This window comes from Eptesicus fuscus, chromosome 15 (assembly GCF_027574615.1).
Source record: "Eptesicus fuscus isolate TK198812 chromosome 15, DD_ASM_mEF_20220401, whole genome shotgun sequence".
Lineage (NCBI taxonomy): Eukaryota > Metazoa > Chordata > Mammalia > Chiroptera > Vespertilionidae > Eptesicus > Eptesicus fuscus.
This window is the reverse complement of record NC_072487.1, coordinates 63,072,170-63,088,147: the sequence shown is the minus strand read 5'-3', so window position 1 is coordinate 63,088,147 and position 15,978 is coordinate 63,072,170. Positions and strand designations below refer to the sequence as shown.

General features: G+C 45.2%; 1 protein-coding gene across 1 annotated transcript in view; it reads left to right on the top strand.

The window, feature by feature from the left end:
* Nucleotides 1-6,084: 6,084 nt before the first annotated feature.
* The window catches only part of LOC129151771 (olfactory receptor 1J4-like), a 32,448-nt gene continuing 22,554 nt past the window's right edge, over nucleotides 6,085-15,978 (top strand). The window contains exon 1 of the mRNA XM_054727706.1: nucleotides 6,085-6,581. Coding sequence (XP_054583681.1) covers nucleotides 6,085-6,581 — 497 coding nt within the window. The remainder of the gene's footprint in view (nucleotides 6,582-15,978) is intronic.

The window sequence follows — 15,978 nt, the reverse complement described above, 5'->3', positions numbered from 1 at the left end:
AGTATTCAAAGCAGCCTGTACCTGCATAAGAACAGGCATATAGATCAATGGAACAGAACAAAGAGTCCAAAAATTGATCCACGTCTTTATGGTCGAACTAGGGTCCCAGTGCATGAATTCGTGCACCTTGAAAGGACTGTGGTCCACAAGGCTGAAGTAGGCACAGGGGCAGGTCTCGACCCATCCTCCGCACCCCCACCCAGCCTCTCCTGTCATGGCCTCTGGTCCCCCGTCTGCCGGTAGCCCCACTCCCGCCACCACTGCTCCCATGCACTGATGGCACCGGCCTCACTCACACCCACTGACAGCACAGACAGCGCAGAGCGATTGGGCCCGGTGCCATCAGCAGGTGCGAGTGACAGCTGCTGCCCTGATCACCCCTCAGGAGCAGGGAGAAGTGGAGAAGCCCTCAGGAGCAACCAGGGCCAGCAGCCACTGCTCACACCCGCTGATGGTGCCAGCTGCAGGTGCAAGGAGGGCCGGCACTGGCAGCAGGTGTGAGCACTGGGCGGGACTGGCATGCGAGAGCAAAGAATTTTCAGGAACCACCAAAGGCTTGCACCGATGACAGTGACCGGTGTCCCACCTTGGTCTGGCACTCCTGCTCACCTGCTCCACCATCCCGCTGTGGCAAATGCCCACCATGTTCTGCACATGCCCCCTGGTAGCGACTGGTTGTTCAGTTGTTCGGTTATTCCGGTTGTTCCACGATTCAGTCTATTTGCATATTAGCCTTTTATTATATAGGATAGTATTTAACAAATGAGGCAAGAGCATACAATGGAGTAAAGACAGTCTTTTCAACAAATAGTGTTGGGAAAACTGGACAGGTACATGCAAAAAAAATGAAACTAGACCACCAACTTACACCAGACACAAGAATAAACTCAAAATGAATAAAAAACTTAAATGTAAGTCCAAAACCATAAAAATCCTAGAAGAAAACATAGACAATAAAATCTCACATATCTCTCATAGCAAATTTTCCGCTGATATATCTCCGAGGGCAAAAGAAACAAAGAAAAGAATAAACAAATGAGACTAAATCAAACTAAAAAACTTCAGCACAGCAGAAGAAACCATCAACATAATAAAAAGGGAACCCACTGTATGGGAGAACATATTTGCCAATGATACATCTGATAAGGGCTTCATTTCCGAAATATATAAAGAATATCTACAGCTTAACACCATGAACACAAACAATCAGTTAAAAATTGAGCAAAGGACCTGAAAAGATACTTCTCCAAAGAGGACATACATATGGCCAATAGACATATCAAAAGATGCTCAACATCTTTAATGATCAGAGAGATGAAAATTAAAATGATAATGAGATTTCACTTTACACCTGCCAGAATAGCTATCATTGATAAATCAGCAAACAAGTACTGGTGAGGATGGGTAGAAAAGGAAACCCTAGTTCATATTTTTGGGAATGCAGACTGGTGCAGCCACTGTGGAAAACAGTATGGAGTTTCCTCAAAAAATTAAAAAAGGAACTGCCTTTTGACCTAGTGACCCCACTTATAGGAATATGTCCTAAGAATTCCAAAACACCAATCAGAAACAATATATGCAGCCCTGGACAGTGTGTCTAAGTCATTAGAACTTCGGCCAGTGGACCAAAGGGTGGTGGGTTCCATACTCAGTCAAGGGCATGTACCAGGGTTGCAGAATTGATCCCTGGACCCTCTTGGGACACATTTAGGAGGCAACCATCAGTGTGTCTCTCATTCATGTCTATGTCTCTCTCTCTCTCTCTCTCTCTCTCTCTCTCTCTCTCTCTCTCTCTCTCTCTCCTCTCTCTCTCTCTCTCTCTCTCTCTCTCTCTCTCTCTCTCTCTCCCCCTCCTCTCCCTCCCTCCTTCTTATCTCTGCCTCTTTTCCTCCCTCCCTCCGTTCTACTCTATCTCAACTCATAAAAAATATCCTATGGTAAGGATTAACAAAAAACAAAAAAATACAAATGAGTGGGGAATAAAGGTAAGTTCTTCTTATATGATACAACTAAAAATAAGAAATGATAGAATTTATAAAAAGCCACCATTTGACTACCACATTTGCAGTAATTTTGTCATATAAGAATCATTAAAGTGAGTGGGTAAAATTGTAATAAGGAAAATGTTATGTTTATATAATGCCAAAATATTTACATAAATTATACTTTTAATTACAAGGTTAAAATAGTAACTATAAAAAACTGTAACTTTACAGTAGATTACCTGGCAGATAAAACCATAGCGAAAGAAGGTAAGTGAAAACACTAGTCATTGGAAAAATTAATAGCATATGCCTTCTAATAATATGCACTGTGATATATCTGCTGAAATCAAAGCCTGAAAAATACATACATACAAACAAACAAATGGTAAACATAGTAAAATGTTAACCATTATGGAATCTGAACATCGTATGTCAACTAATTCTTGATATCACTTTTTAACTTTTCTGTATCTTTAAGATCATTTCAAAACCAAAAGTGGAAATATCCTTTGTCCCAGGCTGGAACAATGTTCAAGAACAAAGGTGTCCAGGGCATGACTGGAATCAGGGACACTGTCCTCTAAGACTCCAGTCCTCTGGCTCTTAGACACACAGCTCCCAAAGGGCAGTCAGAAATTAGCCACAAGCTTGGGGACTTGGTTGCAGTCTCTCCTTAGTTAAGTGCTATCTGTGACCTCATTTCTCTGGAGCTGGTTAAGGAAAAGGAAAGTCTGTAGAAGTGCCAAGGCCCCAGATATTGCTTCTATGTGTCTGGACATTAGGTCTCCTGAAGGAAACCTGAGGAGATGGGCAACAGTCTGGAGCAGAAGGTGTCTGAACTCACCAATGATGAGCTCAGGTGAGAGGAGCTGGAAATCTGAACTTGGCTATGGATCTGCCTGTGTGCTAGTGGGTTCATGTGTGAGACTCTGTGTCCATGACTGTGTGGGTGCATGTATTGTGTATGCTTGTGTATGTGCTATTTAATAGTTGTGTGTGTGTGTGTGTCCTATGTATGTGTGTGTGTGCGCTATGTATGTAAAACACAGTCCTGTTTTAGCACAGGTAGTACAAGTTATCACCTCCAGGCGTGTGATTAGGGACTCCTGATTCATGTCTCTGATCATACTATTGTCTCTGCTGCTGGACAGAAAGATGCCCACCTCACCAGGAACCAAGGTCAGGTCAGGTCAGGTCGGAGAGGACTCACATCTCTGCTCAGCAATGTGGGCTGCTGTGTCTTTGGGTGAGACACTCATGTTTAGAGCACGAAGGTGTGCTGTTGGGTTTTCTCTGTGTATGTGACCGTGTGTGTGTGTGACCCCGTGCATGGGGTATAGGGGTATTTTAAAGATTGTGCCTATGATTAAACAGGCTTAACTGTTCCATGCTGACTGCCCTCCCCAGGAAAGGGATGGTCAGAAGGGGGGAAACATGTCTTTGATTAATAGGAGCATGTATGCAGCTTGTTGTAGTGAGTGTGGCTGGGTGAGCATATGTGTCATTGGTGTGTGTTCCTTGTGAGATTTTTGAATTGTTTGTGGTCTTGTGTGTTTTTGGTGAAGTGTGTGTAGTGTTTGAGTTATGTATATATGGTGAGTTGAGTCTTTACCAGGTTGTCATGAGTCAGATGTGTTAGTGTGTTTGTGGGTGAATGGAACATCGTTGAGTGTTGTGCATATCTTACTTAGTATGTTACTTATGACTTGTATGTATATGAGTGCTCATGTGCTGAAGCACAGATAGGCTATACCTCCCTTAAGATGGGGATATGGGCATTGGTTACTGGAATCCTCAAATCAGGTGTGTGTGTGTGTGTGTGTGTGTGTGTGTGTGTGTGTGTGTGGTGTGCACCTCTGTATGTGATCTGCATTCAGGACATCAAGAATTTTCTTAAGTGTCCTCCTTCTGGGGCACCATTAGCTGAGATAACCACACTCAAAGCTTCTCCTTGCTTCTTTTTAAAAAAATATATTTTTATTGATTTCAGAGAGGGAGAGGGAGAGAGAGATTGAAACATCAATGATAAGAATCAGCGGCCTCCTGCATGTCCCCTACCCACAACCCAAGCATGTGCCTTTGACCAGAATCGAACCTGGGACCCTTCAGTCCCCAGGACAACACTCTATCCACTGATCCAAACCAGCCAGGTCTCTCCTTGATTCTATAAAACAAATCTGTTCTCATTTCCATGTACCCAAGTGAGTGATCAGAATTTTACAACCTCTTCTTTACTTTATTAAACAGCAAAGCAAAATAAACTCTAGGTATCATGCTGTGTGAAGTTATAGGGCAGAATCACCACCTTACAGCAGTGAAACCTTGGGAAAGTTACATAAAATTTTTTTTAATCCTCACTGGAGGATATTTTTCCATTGATTTTAGAGAGAGTGAAAAAGAGAGGGAAATAGCAACATGAGAGAAACATATCAATTGATTGCTTCCTGCATGCACCCCGATCAGGGCTCAGACTGGGAAGGAGCCTGCAACCAGGGTACCTGGCCTTGACCAAAATCCAACCAGGGACCCTTCAGTATGCAGGCCAATGCTCTACCACTGAGCCAAACCAACTAGGGCAAGTTACATAAACTTTTGGCCTCAGTTTCCTTGTTTCTGTGAATCTTACAGAGATTCTCAGTAAGTATCTCTTGTATAAAGTTAATATATTTTAAAATTTATTATCAATTTAAAAGAATATAAATATGAAGAAAAGAAATAATCTCGGAAGAGGACCAAGAATTTTGGACAACTTTTGGTCCTCACAGCTCTAAAATAATACATTGTTCTTGACTCCCTTAAGCAAGAAAAGGGAAGTTTCCATGTGTAATGGTTACTGATCACAAAGATATATTAGACGGAACCCGAAGAATTAGCTAATACCTGGAAATATTTAATATAGAGAAAATGATAATACATATATATCCATTTATAAACATTACATATCACATATATTTAGATACAGATATACACACAAGTGTATATGTGCCCTTCTGTCCCCTAATGTATAGTGTGACTACAGAATTTTTGTCATTTATATTTCTATTTCTTAAACGCTAAAATAGGTAAAAGAAAACAAATTCTTAGTACAGCTGTGAAGATGTTATGAAATCTGGGAATGTGCCCAGCTGCATTGGCTCAGTGGTTGAGCATTGACCTATGAACCATGAGGTAACAGTTTAATTCCCTGTGAGGGCACATGCCTGGCTTATGGGCTTGATCCCCAGTAGGGGGAGGTGGGGCGTATGGAGGAGGCATATGACCAATGATTCTCTCTCATCATTGATGTTTCTATCTCCCTCCCTCTCCCTACTTCCATGAAATCAATAAAAATATATATTTTTAAAATCGGAGAATGTAAGATTGCTGAGTGGATTTAATTAGGAGAGATAAGGTGAGGTCTCTAGCCGAGTACCCAAATGTTCAACAAAAAGCTCAGCATGATTATGAAATATAGTTTGTGAACTATTCTCTTTTGGATCTATTCTGTCATCAAGTGGTTTTCAATGGCCAACCATTTCTACGCTATCCTTGCGTTTACATTAGCTATGGGTTAATGGGACCCGGCAGGTTCACAGGAGGAGTGTGATTATATTCCAAACTCCCACCCAAAATTGGAGTCTCACGTTACTTTCAGGCAGAAACAACTGACACCACTTTGCAGGGGCTCATCTTCTGTTTCTGACACAGGGAATTACTATGGTTTGGCTCTGGCCTGGTGTAGAAATGATCCCTCCATGCTCATCAAGATCTAATCTCATGGAAGTGGGGACCTTGCTTTTTTGTTTACTGCTGCATTTCAGTCCTTAGAAGAGGTCCCGACACAGACTTGATGTTAAAAGTAATGGTTGATTAAAACAGCAACCTCCCTCCAGCTTCTGCATGGTGATGTCTTGTCAACTACAACATGGGGAATCAATGTATTCCTGGAACCAGACTGCAATAGAGGGAAGATGTATACACCCACAGGTGGAATTATTATGAAAGTATTTTAAGGTGACGTTCCTAGAGAATAACAGTATAAGATGTGATGGTCCTGGCCATCCTATCCAGGCTCCTGAGATTCCACACCTTCTTCATCCTCAGCAGACAGAAGGGCAGCATGAGGCCTGAGAACCAGAGCAGCGTGTCCCAGTTCCTCCTCCTGGGGCTCCCCATCTCGCCAGGGCAGCAGGGCGTGTTCTTCACCCTGTTCCTGGGCATGTACCTGACCACGGTGCTGGGCAACCTGCTCATCATCCTGCTCATCAGGCTGGACTCTCGCCTGCACACGCCCATGTACTTCTTCCTCAGCCACTTGGCCTTCTCTGACATTTCTCTTTCCTCTGTCACTATCCCTAAAATGCTCATGAACATGCAGACTTGGCAACAATCCATCTCCTATGGGGGATGCATTTTTCAGTTGTATTTTTTCATACATTTTGCTGGTCTTGACAACTTCCTTCTGGCTGTGATGGCATATGACAGGTACGTGGCCATCTGTCACCCTCTGCACTACTCCACAATCATGAGTCAGGCACTGTGCACGTTGCTGGTGGCTGGCTCCTGGATGGTTGCCTTTGTCCATGCTCTTATTCATACCCTCCTCTTGGTCCGACTGTCCTTCTGTGCTGACAATACCATCACCCACTTCTTCTGTGACCTCACTGTGCTTCTGAAGCTGAGCTGCTCAGACATCTTCCTCAATAATCTGGTCATCTTCACCGAAGGAGGAATGCTTTACTTCCTGCCATTGAGCATTGTTTTGGGCTCATACATCCGAATAGGAACTATCATCCTGAGGGCGCCCTCCATTAGGAGACTCTCTAAAGCCTTTTCGACCTGTGGCTCCCACCTCTCTGTGGTGTGTTTATACTATGGGACACTTGCTGGTGTTTACTTTTTTTCCTCATCATGGGGTTCCAAGGACATAATTGCTTCGGTCATGTATGCAGTAGTTACCCCCATGCTGAACCCCTTCATCTACAGCCTGAGGAGCAGAGATATAAAACAGGCCCTGGAGATGTGTATGAATAGAGTTAGGTTTATAAAGTGGCAATCACTAGATTCTTTTGTTGCAGTCAAGGGCACAAGGAGATAGAACTAAAATTATTTATGCTTGTCATCTCCATAAAACATTAACAGAATATACATTCTGTTGTCATGTATAAGAGTTGTTAATATGTCAACTAGGTCACATTTGCCACTTGGATTGTTAATAATTCATTATTTTTCGCTTGTCCATCGTCTCTTATAAGATACTAGAGGCCTGGTGCAGGAAAATTCGTGAACTAGGGTGGGGGTCACTCAGCCTGGCCTGCACCCACTCGCAGTCTGGGACTCCTCGGGGGATGTTCACCTGCTGGCTTAGACCTGCTCCATGGGGGAATTGGCCTAAGCTGTCAGTCAGACATCCCTCTGGCAGCCCGGGAGCCCTCGGGGAATGTTCGACTAATGGCTTAGTCGCGCACCCCTGGGGGTGCAGGCCTAAGCCAGCAGTTGGACTTCCCCCTCTGATTCCAGGACCCCTCCCTCCTTGTCGCCCAACCTGCTCGCTACTCCTTACCGCTTGGCTCGCTGCTCCTTAGTGCTGCTGTGGAGGCGAGAGCGGCTACCACCACCGCCGCTGTGCTCGCCACCTGTGAGCTTCTGGCTGAGTTGCACTCCCCCTGTTGAAGTGCACTAACAACCAGGGGGCAGCTCTGTGTTGAGCATCTGCCGCCTGGTGGTCAGTGCACATCATAGTGACTGGTCGTTCTGGTCATTCCTCTGTAAGGGTCGCTTAGTCTTTTATTATATAGACTAGTGGCCCGGTGCACGAAATTCGTGCACGGGGGGAAGGGGAGGGAGTGTATGTGTCCCTTATCCCAGCCTGCACCCTCTCCAATCTGGGACCCCTCTCACAATCCAGGACTGCTGGCTCACAACTGCTTGCCTGCCTGCCTGATTGCCCCTAACAGCTTCTGCATGCCAGCCTGATCACCCCCTAACCACTCCCCTGACAGCCTGATCAATGCCTAACTGCTCCCCTGCCAGCCTTATTGCCCCTAATTGCCCTCCCCTGCCGGCCTGGTCACCCCTAACTGCCCTCCCCTGGAGCCTGGTCACCCCTAACTGCCCTCCCTTGCCAGCCTGGTTGCCCCTAATTGTCCTCCCCTGATGGCCTGGTTGCCCCAACTGCCTTCCCTTACAGGCCTGGTAGCCAAACTGCCCTCCCCTGAAGGCCTGGTCACCCCTAACTGCCCTCCCCGTCTGGCCTGGTCCCCCCAACTGCCCTCCCTTACAGGCCTGGTCCCCCCCAACTGCCCTCCTCTGCCAGCCCAGTTACCTCTAAATGCCCTCTCCTACCAGCCGAGTAGCTCCCAACTGCCCTTCCCTGCTGGCCTGGTCACCCCCAACTGCATTCCTCTACATGCCTGGTATACACAACTGCCCTGCCCTGCAGGCCTGGTCACCCCTAAGTGCCCTCCCCTGCTGGCCTTGTGCTCCCAAACAGCCCTTCCCTGTAGGCCTGGGTTCCCACTCAACTGCCCTCCTCTTCAGGCCTGATCCTTCCCAACTGCCCTCCCCTGCAGGCCCAGTCCCCAACAACTATACTTCTCTGCCAGCCCAGTCACCCCTAACTGCCCTCCCCTGCCTGCCTGGTCCCCCACAACTACCCTCCCCTGCAGGCCCGGTTGCCTGCAACTGCTCTTCTCTGCCAGCCCGGTACCCCTAACTGACCTCTCCTGCAGGCCTGGGTCCCCCCCCCCAACACCCCTCCCCTTCTGGCCTGGTCACCCCCAACTGCCCTCCCCTTAAGGCCTGGTCCCTCCCAACTGCCCTCCTCTGCCAGCCCGGTCACCTCTAACTGTCCTCCCCTGCCAGCCAGGTCACCCCCAACTGCCCTGCCCTACAGACCTGGTCCCCCCTAACTGCACTCCCCTGCAGTTTTGGTCCCCCCAATTGCCCTCCCGTTCAGGCCTAATCCCTCCCAACCCTCCCCTGCCAGCCTGGTTGCCCCCAACTGCCCTCCTCTGCCGGCCTGGTCACCCCTAACTGCCCTTCATTGTAGGCCTGGTCCCTCCCAACTGCCCTCCCCTTCAGGCCTGGGTCCCCTGCAACAGCCCTGCACTGCAGGCCTGGGTCCCCCCAGCTGGCCTCCCCTGCCAACCTGGGTCCCTCCCAACTGCCTCCCCTGCTGGCCTGGTCCCCCCCAACTGCCCTCCTCTACTGGCACGATCACCACTAACTGCCCTCCCCTGCCGACCTGGTTGCCCCAAACTGCCCTCCCCTGCAGGCCTGGTTGCCCTCAACTACCCTCCTCTGTTTGCCAGGTCACCCCTAACTCCCCTCCCCTAAAGGCCTGGTCCCTCCAAACTGTCCCCCCCTACAGGCCTGGTCCCTCTCAACTACCCTCCCTTGAAGGCCTGGGTCCCCCCCAAATGTCCTCCCATGCAGGCCTGGGTCCCTCCCAACTGCCCTCCTGTGCAGGCCCGGTCCCTCCGAACTGCCCTCCCCTGCTGGCTTGATTGTCCACAACTGCCCTCCCCTGCCAGCCATCTTGTAGAGGCCATCTTGTGTCCACATGGGTGCAGCCATCTTTGACCACAAGGGGTGGCCATCTTGTGTGTTGGAATGATAGTCAATTTGCATACTACTTTTTTATTAGATAGAACTGTGTGTTCACCACCCAAATTCAGGTCTCCTTCCACCACCATTTATCTTCCCATTACCTTGTTCTACTCTCCCAACCCCTTTCTTCTGGTAATAACTATACTGTTGTCTGTGTCTATGAATTGTGGGATTTTTTTACTTAATCCTTTCAACTTTTTCACCCAGCCCCCAACACCCTTCCCCTCTAACTGCTGTCAGTCTGCTTTCTGTATCTATGAGTGTACTTGTATTCTGTTCATTAAAGTCAACATGTATGTGAAATAATATATTTGTCTTTCTATAATTGGCTTATTTCACTTTGCATAATAATCACTAATTATATCCATGCTGTTGCAAAACGTAAGATTTTCTTATTTTTTATGGCCAAGCAGTATTCCTTTGTATAAATGTGCCATGGTGTCCTTTCCCTTTCCATTGAATTTATTGGGATGACACTGGTTAACAAAATTATACTGGTTTCAGATGCACAATTTCACAACACATCATCTGTACACTCTATTGTGTGTTCACCAACACAAGTCTCCTTCCATGACCATTTATCACTCTTATATCCTCTTCCATTTTCCCCAAGGCAGACTGCCCCCTAGCAATCACCATACCATTGTCAGTGTCCATTAGGTTTTCTTTTTTACTGGAACAAGCAACTCAGAGAACAATTTGTACCACAGCATTTTTATCCACTCATCTACCGCTGGGCACTTAGGATACTTCCAAATTTTGGCTATTGTAAATAATGCTGCAATGTACATTGGAGTGCACATATTATTTCAAATCAGTGTTTCAGGATTCTTTGGATGTATTCCCAGAAGTGAATCACTGGGTCAAAAGGAGGTTCCATTTTTAATTTTTTGAAGAAACTCCATACTGTTTTCCACAGTGGTTGCACCAGTCTGCATTCCCACTAACAGTGCATGAGGGTTCCTTTTCTCTACATCCTTGCCAGCATTTTTTTGTTGATTCATTGATGATAGCCACTCTGGTAGGTGTGAGGTGATATCTCATTATGGTTTTCATTTGCATTAATCTGATGATTAGTGACATTTAGCAGCTTTTCATATTTCTATAAGTCATCTACATGTTCTCTTTGTAGAGTGTTTAAGCAGGTCCTTATTCCATTTTTTAATTGAGATTTTAGTGTTTTTTGGTGTTGAGTTACATGAATTTTTAGACATTTGGGTATTAACCCCTTATCAATATATCATTGGTAGATATGTTCTCTCATTCAGTGTATTGTCTTTTCATTTTGCTGATAGTTTTCTTTTCTGTGCAAAAACCTTTTATTGGATGTAATCCCATTGTTTATTTTTCCCCTCCCTTGTGAGATATATCAGAAAATATAGTACTATAATAAATTTCTGAGACTTTACTGCCTATGTTTTCTTCTAAAATTTTTATGCTTTTGAGTCTTACATTTAATCCATTTTGAATTTATTCTTGTGTATTGTGTAAGTGGGTGGTTTAATTTCATACTTTTGAACATATCTGTCCTATTTTTCCAACACCATTTATTGAATAAACTGTCTTTACCCCATTGTATGTTCTTACTTTCTTTGTTGAATATTAATTGAACATATAAGAGAAGTTTTATTTATGGACTCTGTATTCTGTACCACGGATTTATATGTCTGTTTTATGCCAGTACCATGCTGTTTATATTACTACTAGAGGCCCAGTGCACGAAATTCGTGCACGAAGGGGGGTTGTCCCTCAGCCCAGCCTGTACCCTCTCCAATATGGGACCCCTGGAGGGATGTCCGACTGCCCGTTTAGGCCCGATCCCAGTGGACAGTCAGATCCCTAAACGGGCAGTCGGACATCTCTCTCACAATCCAGGACTGCTGGCTCCCAAATGCTTGCCTGCCTGCCTTCCTGATTGCCCCTAACAGCTTCTGCCTGCCAGCCTGATCACCCCCTAACCACTCCTCTGCCAGCCTGTTTGCCCCCAACTTCCCTCCTCTGCCAGCCTGGTCACCCCTAACTGCCCTCTCCTGCAGGGTTGATCACCTCCAACTGCCCTCCATTGTAGGCCTGGTCCTTCTCAACTGCCCTCCCTTGCAGGCCGGGTGCCTCCCAACTGCCCTCTCCTGCTGGCCATCTTGTGGTGGCCATCTTATGTCCACATGGGGGCAGGATCTTTGACCACATGGGGGCAGCTATATTGTGTGTTGCAGTGATGATCAATCTGTATATTACTCTTTTATTAGATAGGATAGAGGCCTTGTACAGGGGTGGGGGCCAGCTGTTTTGCCCTGAAGGGCATCCCGGATCAGGTGGAGGTTCCCTTGGGGTGTGGGGCAGCCTGAGCGAGGGGCTTGTGGTGGTTTGCAGGTCGGCCACGCCCCCTGGCAACCGAAGCGGAGGCCCTGGTATCTGGAATTTATTTTCCTTCTACAATTGAAACTTTGTAGCCTGGAGCAGAGCCAAGCCTGGGGCTCCCTCTAAGGCCGGCAGCCATTTCTGTTGGGGTTATAATTGAAACTTTGTTCCCTTAAGCGGGTGGGCCCAGCCAGGGTGTTCGGAAAGCTTTGCTTCCCCTGTTGCCGACGGCAACCCTGGCCTGCTCTCTCAAGCTCCATTCTGCTGCCATTTGTTTGAATTTGTTTACCTTCTATAATTGAAACTTTGTAGCTTGAGTGGAGGCTTAGGCCTGCAACGGCTGGCAGAAAGCTTGGCTTCCTCTGTTACCTAGGAAACCTTGCTCTCTGTGGCTGTAGCCATCTTGGTTTGGGTTAATTTGCATACTCGCTCTGATTGGATGGTGGGCGTGGCTCGTGAGCGTGACTTGTGGGTGTGTCGGATGTATGGTCAATTTGCATATTTGTCTATTATTAGATAGGATGACCTTGTAGTATAGTTTGCTATTAGGTAGTGTGATTCCTCAAACTGTGTCCTTCTTTCTCAAGTTTGCTATGGTTATTTGGGGTCTTTTGTGGTTCCATATAAATTTTTGAAATATCAATCCAGTTCTGTGAAATAGGCTATTCATACCTTGATAAGAATTGCATTGAATCTATAGATTCTTTTAGCTACTTTGGACATTTTAATGATGGTAATTCCTCCTATTCATAAACACAGTACATGCTTCTACATATTTATATCTCCAATTTCTTTCTTCAGAGTCTCATCATTTCCTAGTACAGGTCTTTTACATCATTCTTTAAATTTATTCCTATGTAATATTTTCAAAAAATAACATATGTTAAAAATAACACACACACACACACACACACACACACACACACACACACACATAATTTTTATTGTTAAAAGCATCACAAATGTCCCCATTTTCCCCTATTGATTTCTCCCATCCTGCCCTTGCCTCCCTACCCCTGACATTCAGCACCCTATAGTCTGTGTCCATAGGTTATGCATATACAAATATGAGTTTGTTGGTTGATCTCTTCCCCTCTAACCCTACCATACCTTCCCTCTGAGGTTTAATAGTCTGTTCGATGTTTCTATATCTCTGGGTCTATTTTTGTTTATTGTTTTACGTTTTTCATTAAATTCCACATATGAGTGAGGTCATGTGATACTAATATTTCTCCCACTGGCTTATTTCACAAAGCATGATGCTCTCCAGGTCCATCCATGCTGTTGAAAATGGTAAGAGTTCCTTCTGTTTTACAGCAGCATAGTATTCCATTGTGTAGATATACCATAGTTTTTTAATCCACTCAATGATGATGGGCACTTACGCTGTATCCAAATCTTAGCTATTGTAAATATCCCTGTTATAAACATAGAGGTGCATAGATTCTTTCTGATTGGTGTTTCTGATTTCTTAGGATTTATTCCTAGAAGTGGGATCACTGAGTCAAATGGGAGTTCCATTTTTAATTTTTTAAGGAAACGCCATACTGTTTTCTACTGAGGCTGCACCAGTTTTCATTCCCATCAGCCGTTTACTAAATTTCTCTTTTCTCTACATCCCTGCCAACATTTGTTGTTTGTTGATTTGTTGATGATAGCCATTCTGGCAGGTGTGGATGGTATCTCATTGTCATTTTTATTTGCATCTCTCAGTTGATCCCATTTACCACAGCAAAATAAAAATTGTTTTAAGATACTTAGGAATAAACTTAACCAAGAAGGTAAAAGTCCTGTTCTCTGAAAATTAGAGGGAGTTGAAAAAAGAGCTAGAGGAAGACATAAACAAATGGAAGAATATTCTGTGTTCATGGATTGGTAGAATCATCATTTAAATGTCCATACTACCCAAAGCAATCTATAGATTTCATGCAATCCCCATCAAAATACCAATAGCATATTTCACAGACCTAGAACAAATATTCCAAAAATTTATATGGAATAAAAAGAAATACCCCAAATAGCTGCAGCTATCTTGAGAAAAAAGAACAAAGTGGGATGGATCACAAAACCAGATATCAAGTCATACTTAAAATATATATTCACTGATTTTAGATCGGAAGGGAGAGAGAGATAGAAACATCAATGATGAGAAAGAATCATTGATCGGCTGCCTCCTGCTTGTCCCATACTGGGCATCAAGCCCACAACCCGGGAATGGGCCCTGACCAGGAAACAGGCCGTGATCTCTTTGGTTCATAGGTCATCTCTCAACCATTGAGCCATGATGGTGAGGCTTTTCCTAGGTAAATTTGTGATGCAATTGTAAATGGGACTAATTTCTTAGTTTCTCTTTCTGCTAGTTCACTATAGGTATATACAATTACAACTGATTTCTGGATATGTATCTTGTATCCTGCTACTTTCCTGAATCCATTATTAGTTCTGATAGCTTATTGGTGGAATAATTAGAGTTCTCTATATACAGTCTCACGTCATCTGTAAATAATGACAGTTTTACTTCTTCCTTTCCTATCTGAATGCTTTTTATTTCTTCTTGTCTGATCACTGTCGCCAAGACTTCAGTACTATCCTACCTAATAAAATAGTAATATGCAAATTGACCGCACCTTCGCTATGCCCAAGCCACACCCACTAGCCAATCAGGGAGAGTATGCAAAATACCCAACAAAGATGGCGGTTAATTTGCATACGCTGAGAGAGGAAGGAGTGAAGACTGAAGACAACTTAGAAGGAAGAGGGAGGAAAAGCGGAAAGCAAGGCGGCTGCCAGAGGGAAAGCCCGGGCGGGGCGGAGCGGGGTGAAATGGGGCGGGCGGCAGTGGCAAGCGGGTGCAGGCGCGGTGGCCGCAAAGGCGGCCGCTGCGGCAGCGCACGCGGCCACAACAGCTGCTTGCAGGATTTTCCTGCAAATGGGCTACTAGTCGTATATAATAAAAACTTAATATGCAAATTGACCGAACGGCAAAATAACCGGTCGCTACTGACCACCAGGGGGCAGGTGCTCAATGAAGGAGCTGTCCCTTGGTGGTCAGTACACTTCCACAGGGGGAGCACTGCTCAGACAGAAGCTGGGCTCACAGCTGGCGAGTGCAGCAGTGGTGGCGGGAGCCTCTCCCGCCTCCACAGCAGCACTAAGGAGCAGCGAGCCAAGTAGTAAGGAGCAGCAAGCAGGTGGGCGGTAAGGAGTGAGGGATCCTGGACTGCAAGAGGGATATCCGACTGCCAGCTTAGGTTAGATCCATGGGAGATCAGGCCTAAGCCAGCAGGCAGACATCCCCCAAGGGTTCCTGGACTGAGAGAGGGATGTCCTACGCCGGCAGGCAGACATCCCCAAGGGCTCCTGGACTGGGAGAGGGCAGAGGCCAGGTTGAGGGACACCTCCCCTTCCCCCCCACCAGTGCACGAATTTTGTGCACCGGGACTCTAGTATTAAATAAGAGTAGTGGAAGTAGATATCCCTGTCATGTTCCCATAACTTTGTGTATCATTTAGTTTTTTTCCTATTATTGATTTCCAGTTTATGCCATTGTGGTCAGAGAAGACGTTTTATCTGATTTCAATCTCTCTAAATTTATTCAAACTTGTTTTGTGTCCTAGCATGTTATGTTACTTGATTTGACCTGATTCTTTATGCTGGTTTTCATTGATTTCACACTGATGGTGCACATCTCTTCCAAACTGATATTCAATGACATCATGTAGATAGATTGCAAACAGCCAAAATAAAAATTTCACTACAAAAAATGGCATGTGCTACAAAGGAAGGATTTCCAAAAAGAGAGAGAAATCCTTTTTAAAAGTTCATGTAACTGCACACCACTGGGTTTATATTTAGCAGATAGTTTTAGCAATGGGTCCTACCTTAACATCTGATATTAGTATAGATAATTACTGATATTAGTATAGATGATTTTATATCTTAGATATAGGTACAGCTGTAGATAGAGATAAAGGTAACTATAGCAATACTCGTATAGTATAGGTAGTAAAGATGTAGCTTTCTTTTGGTTAATGTTTACATGGCA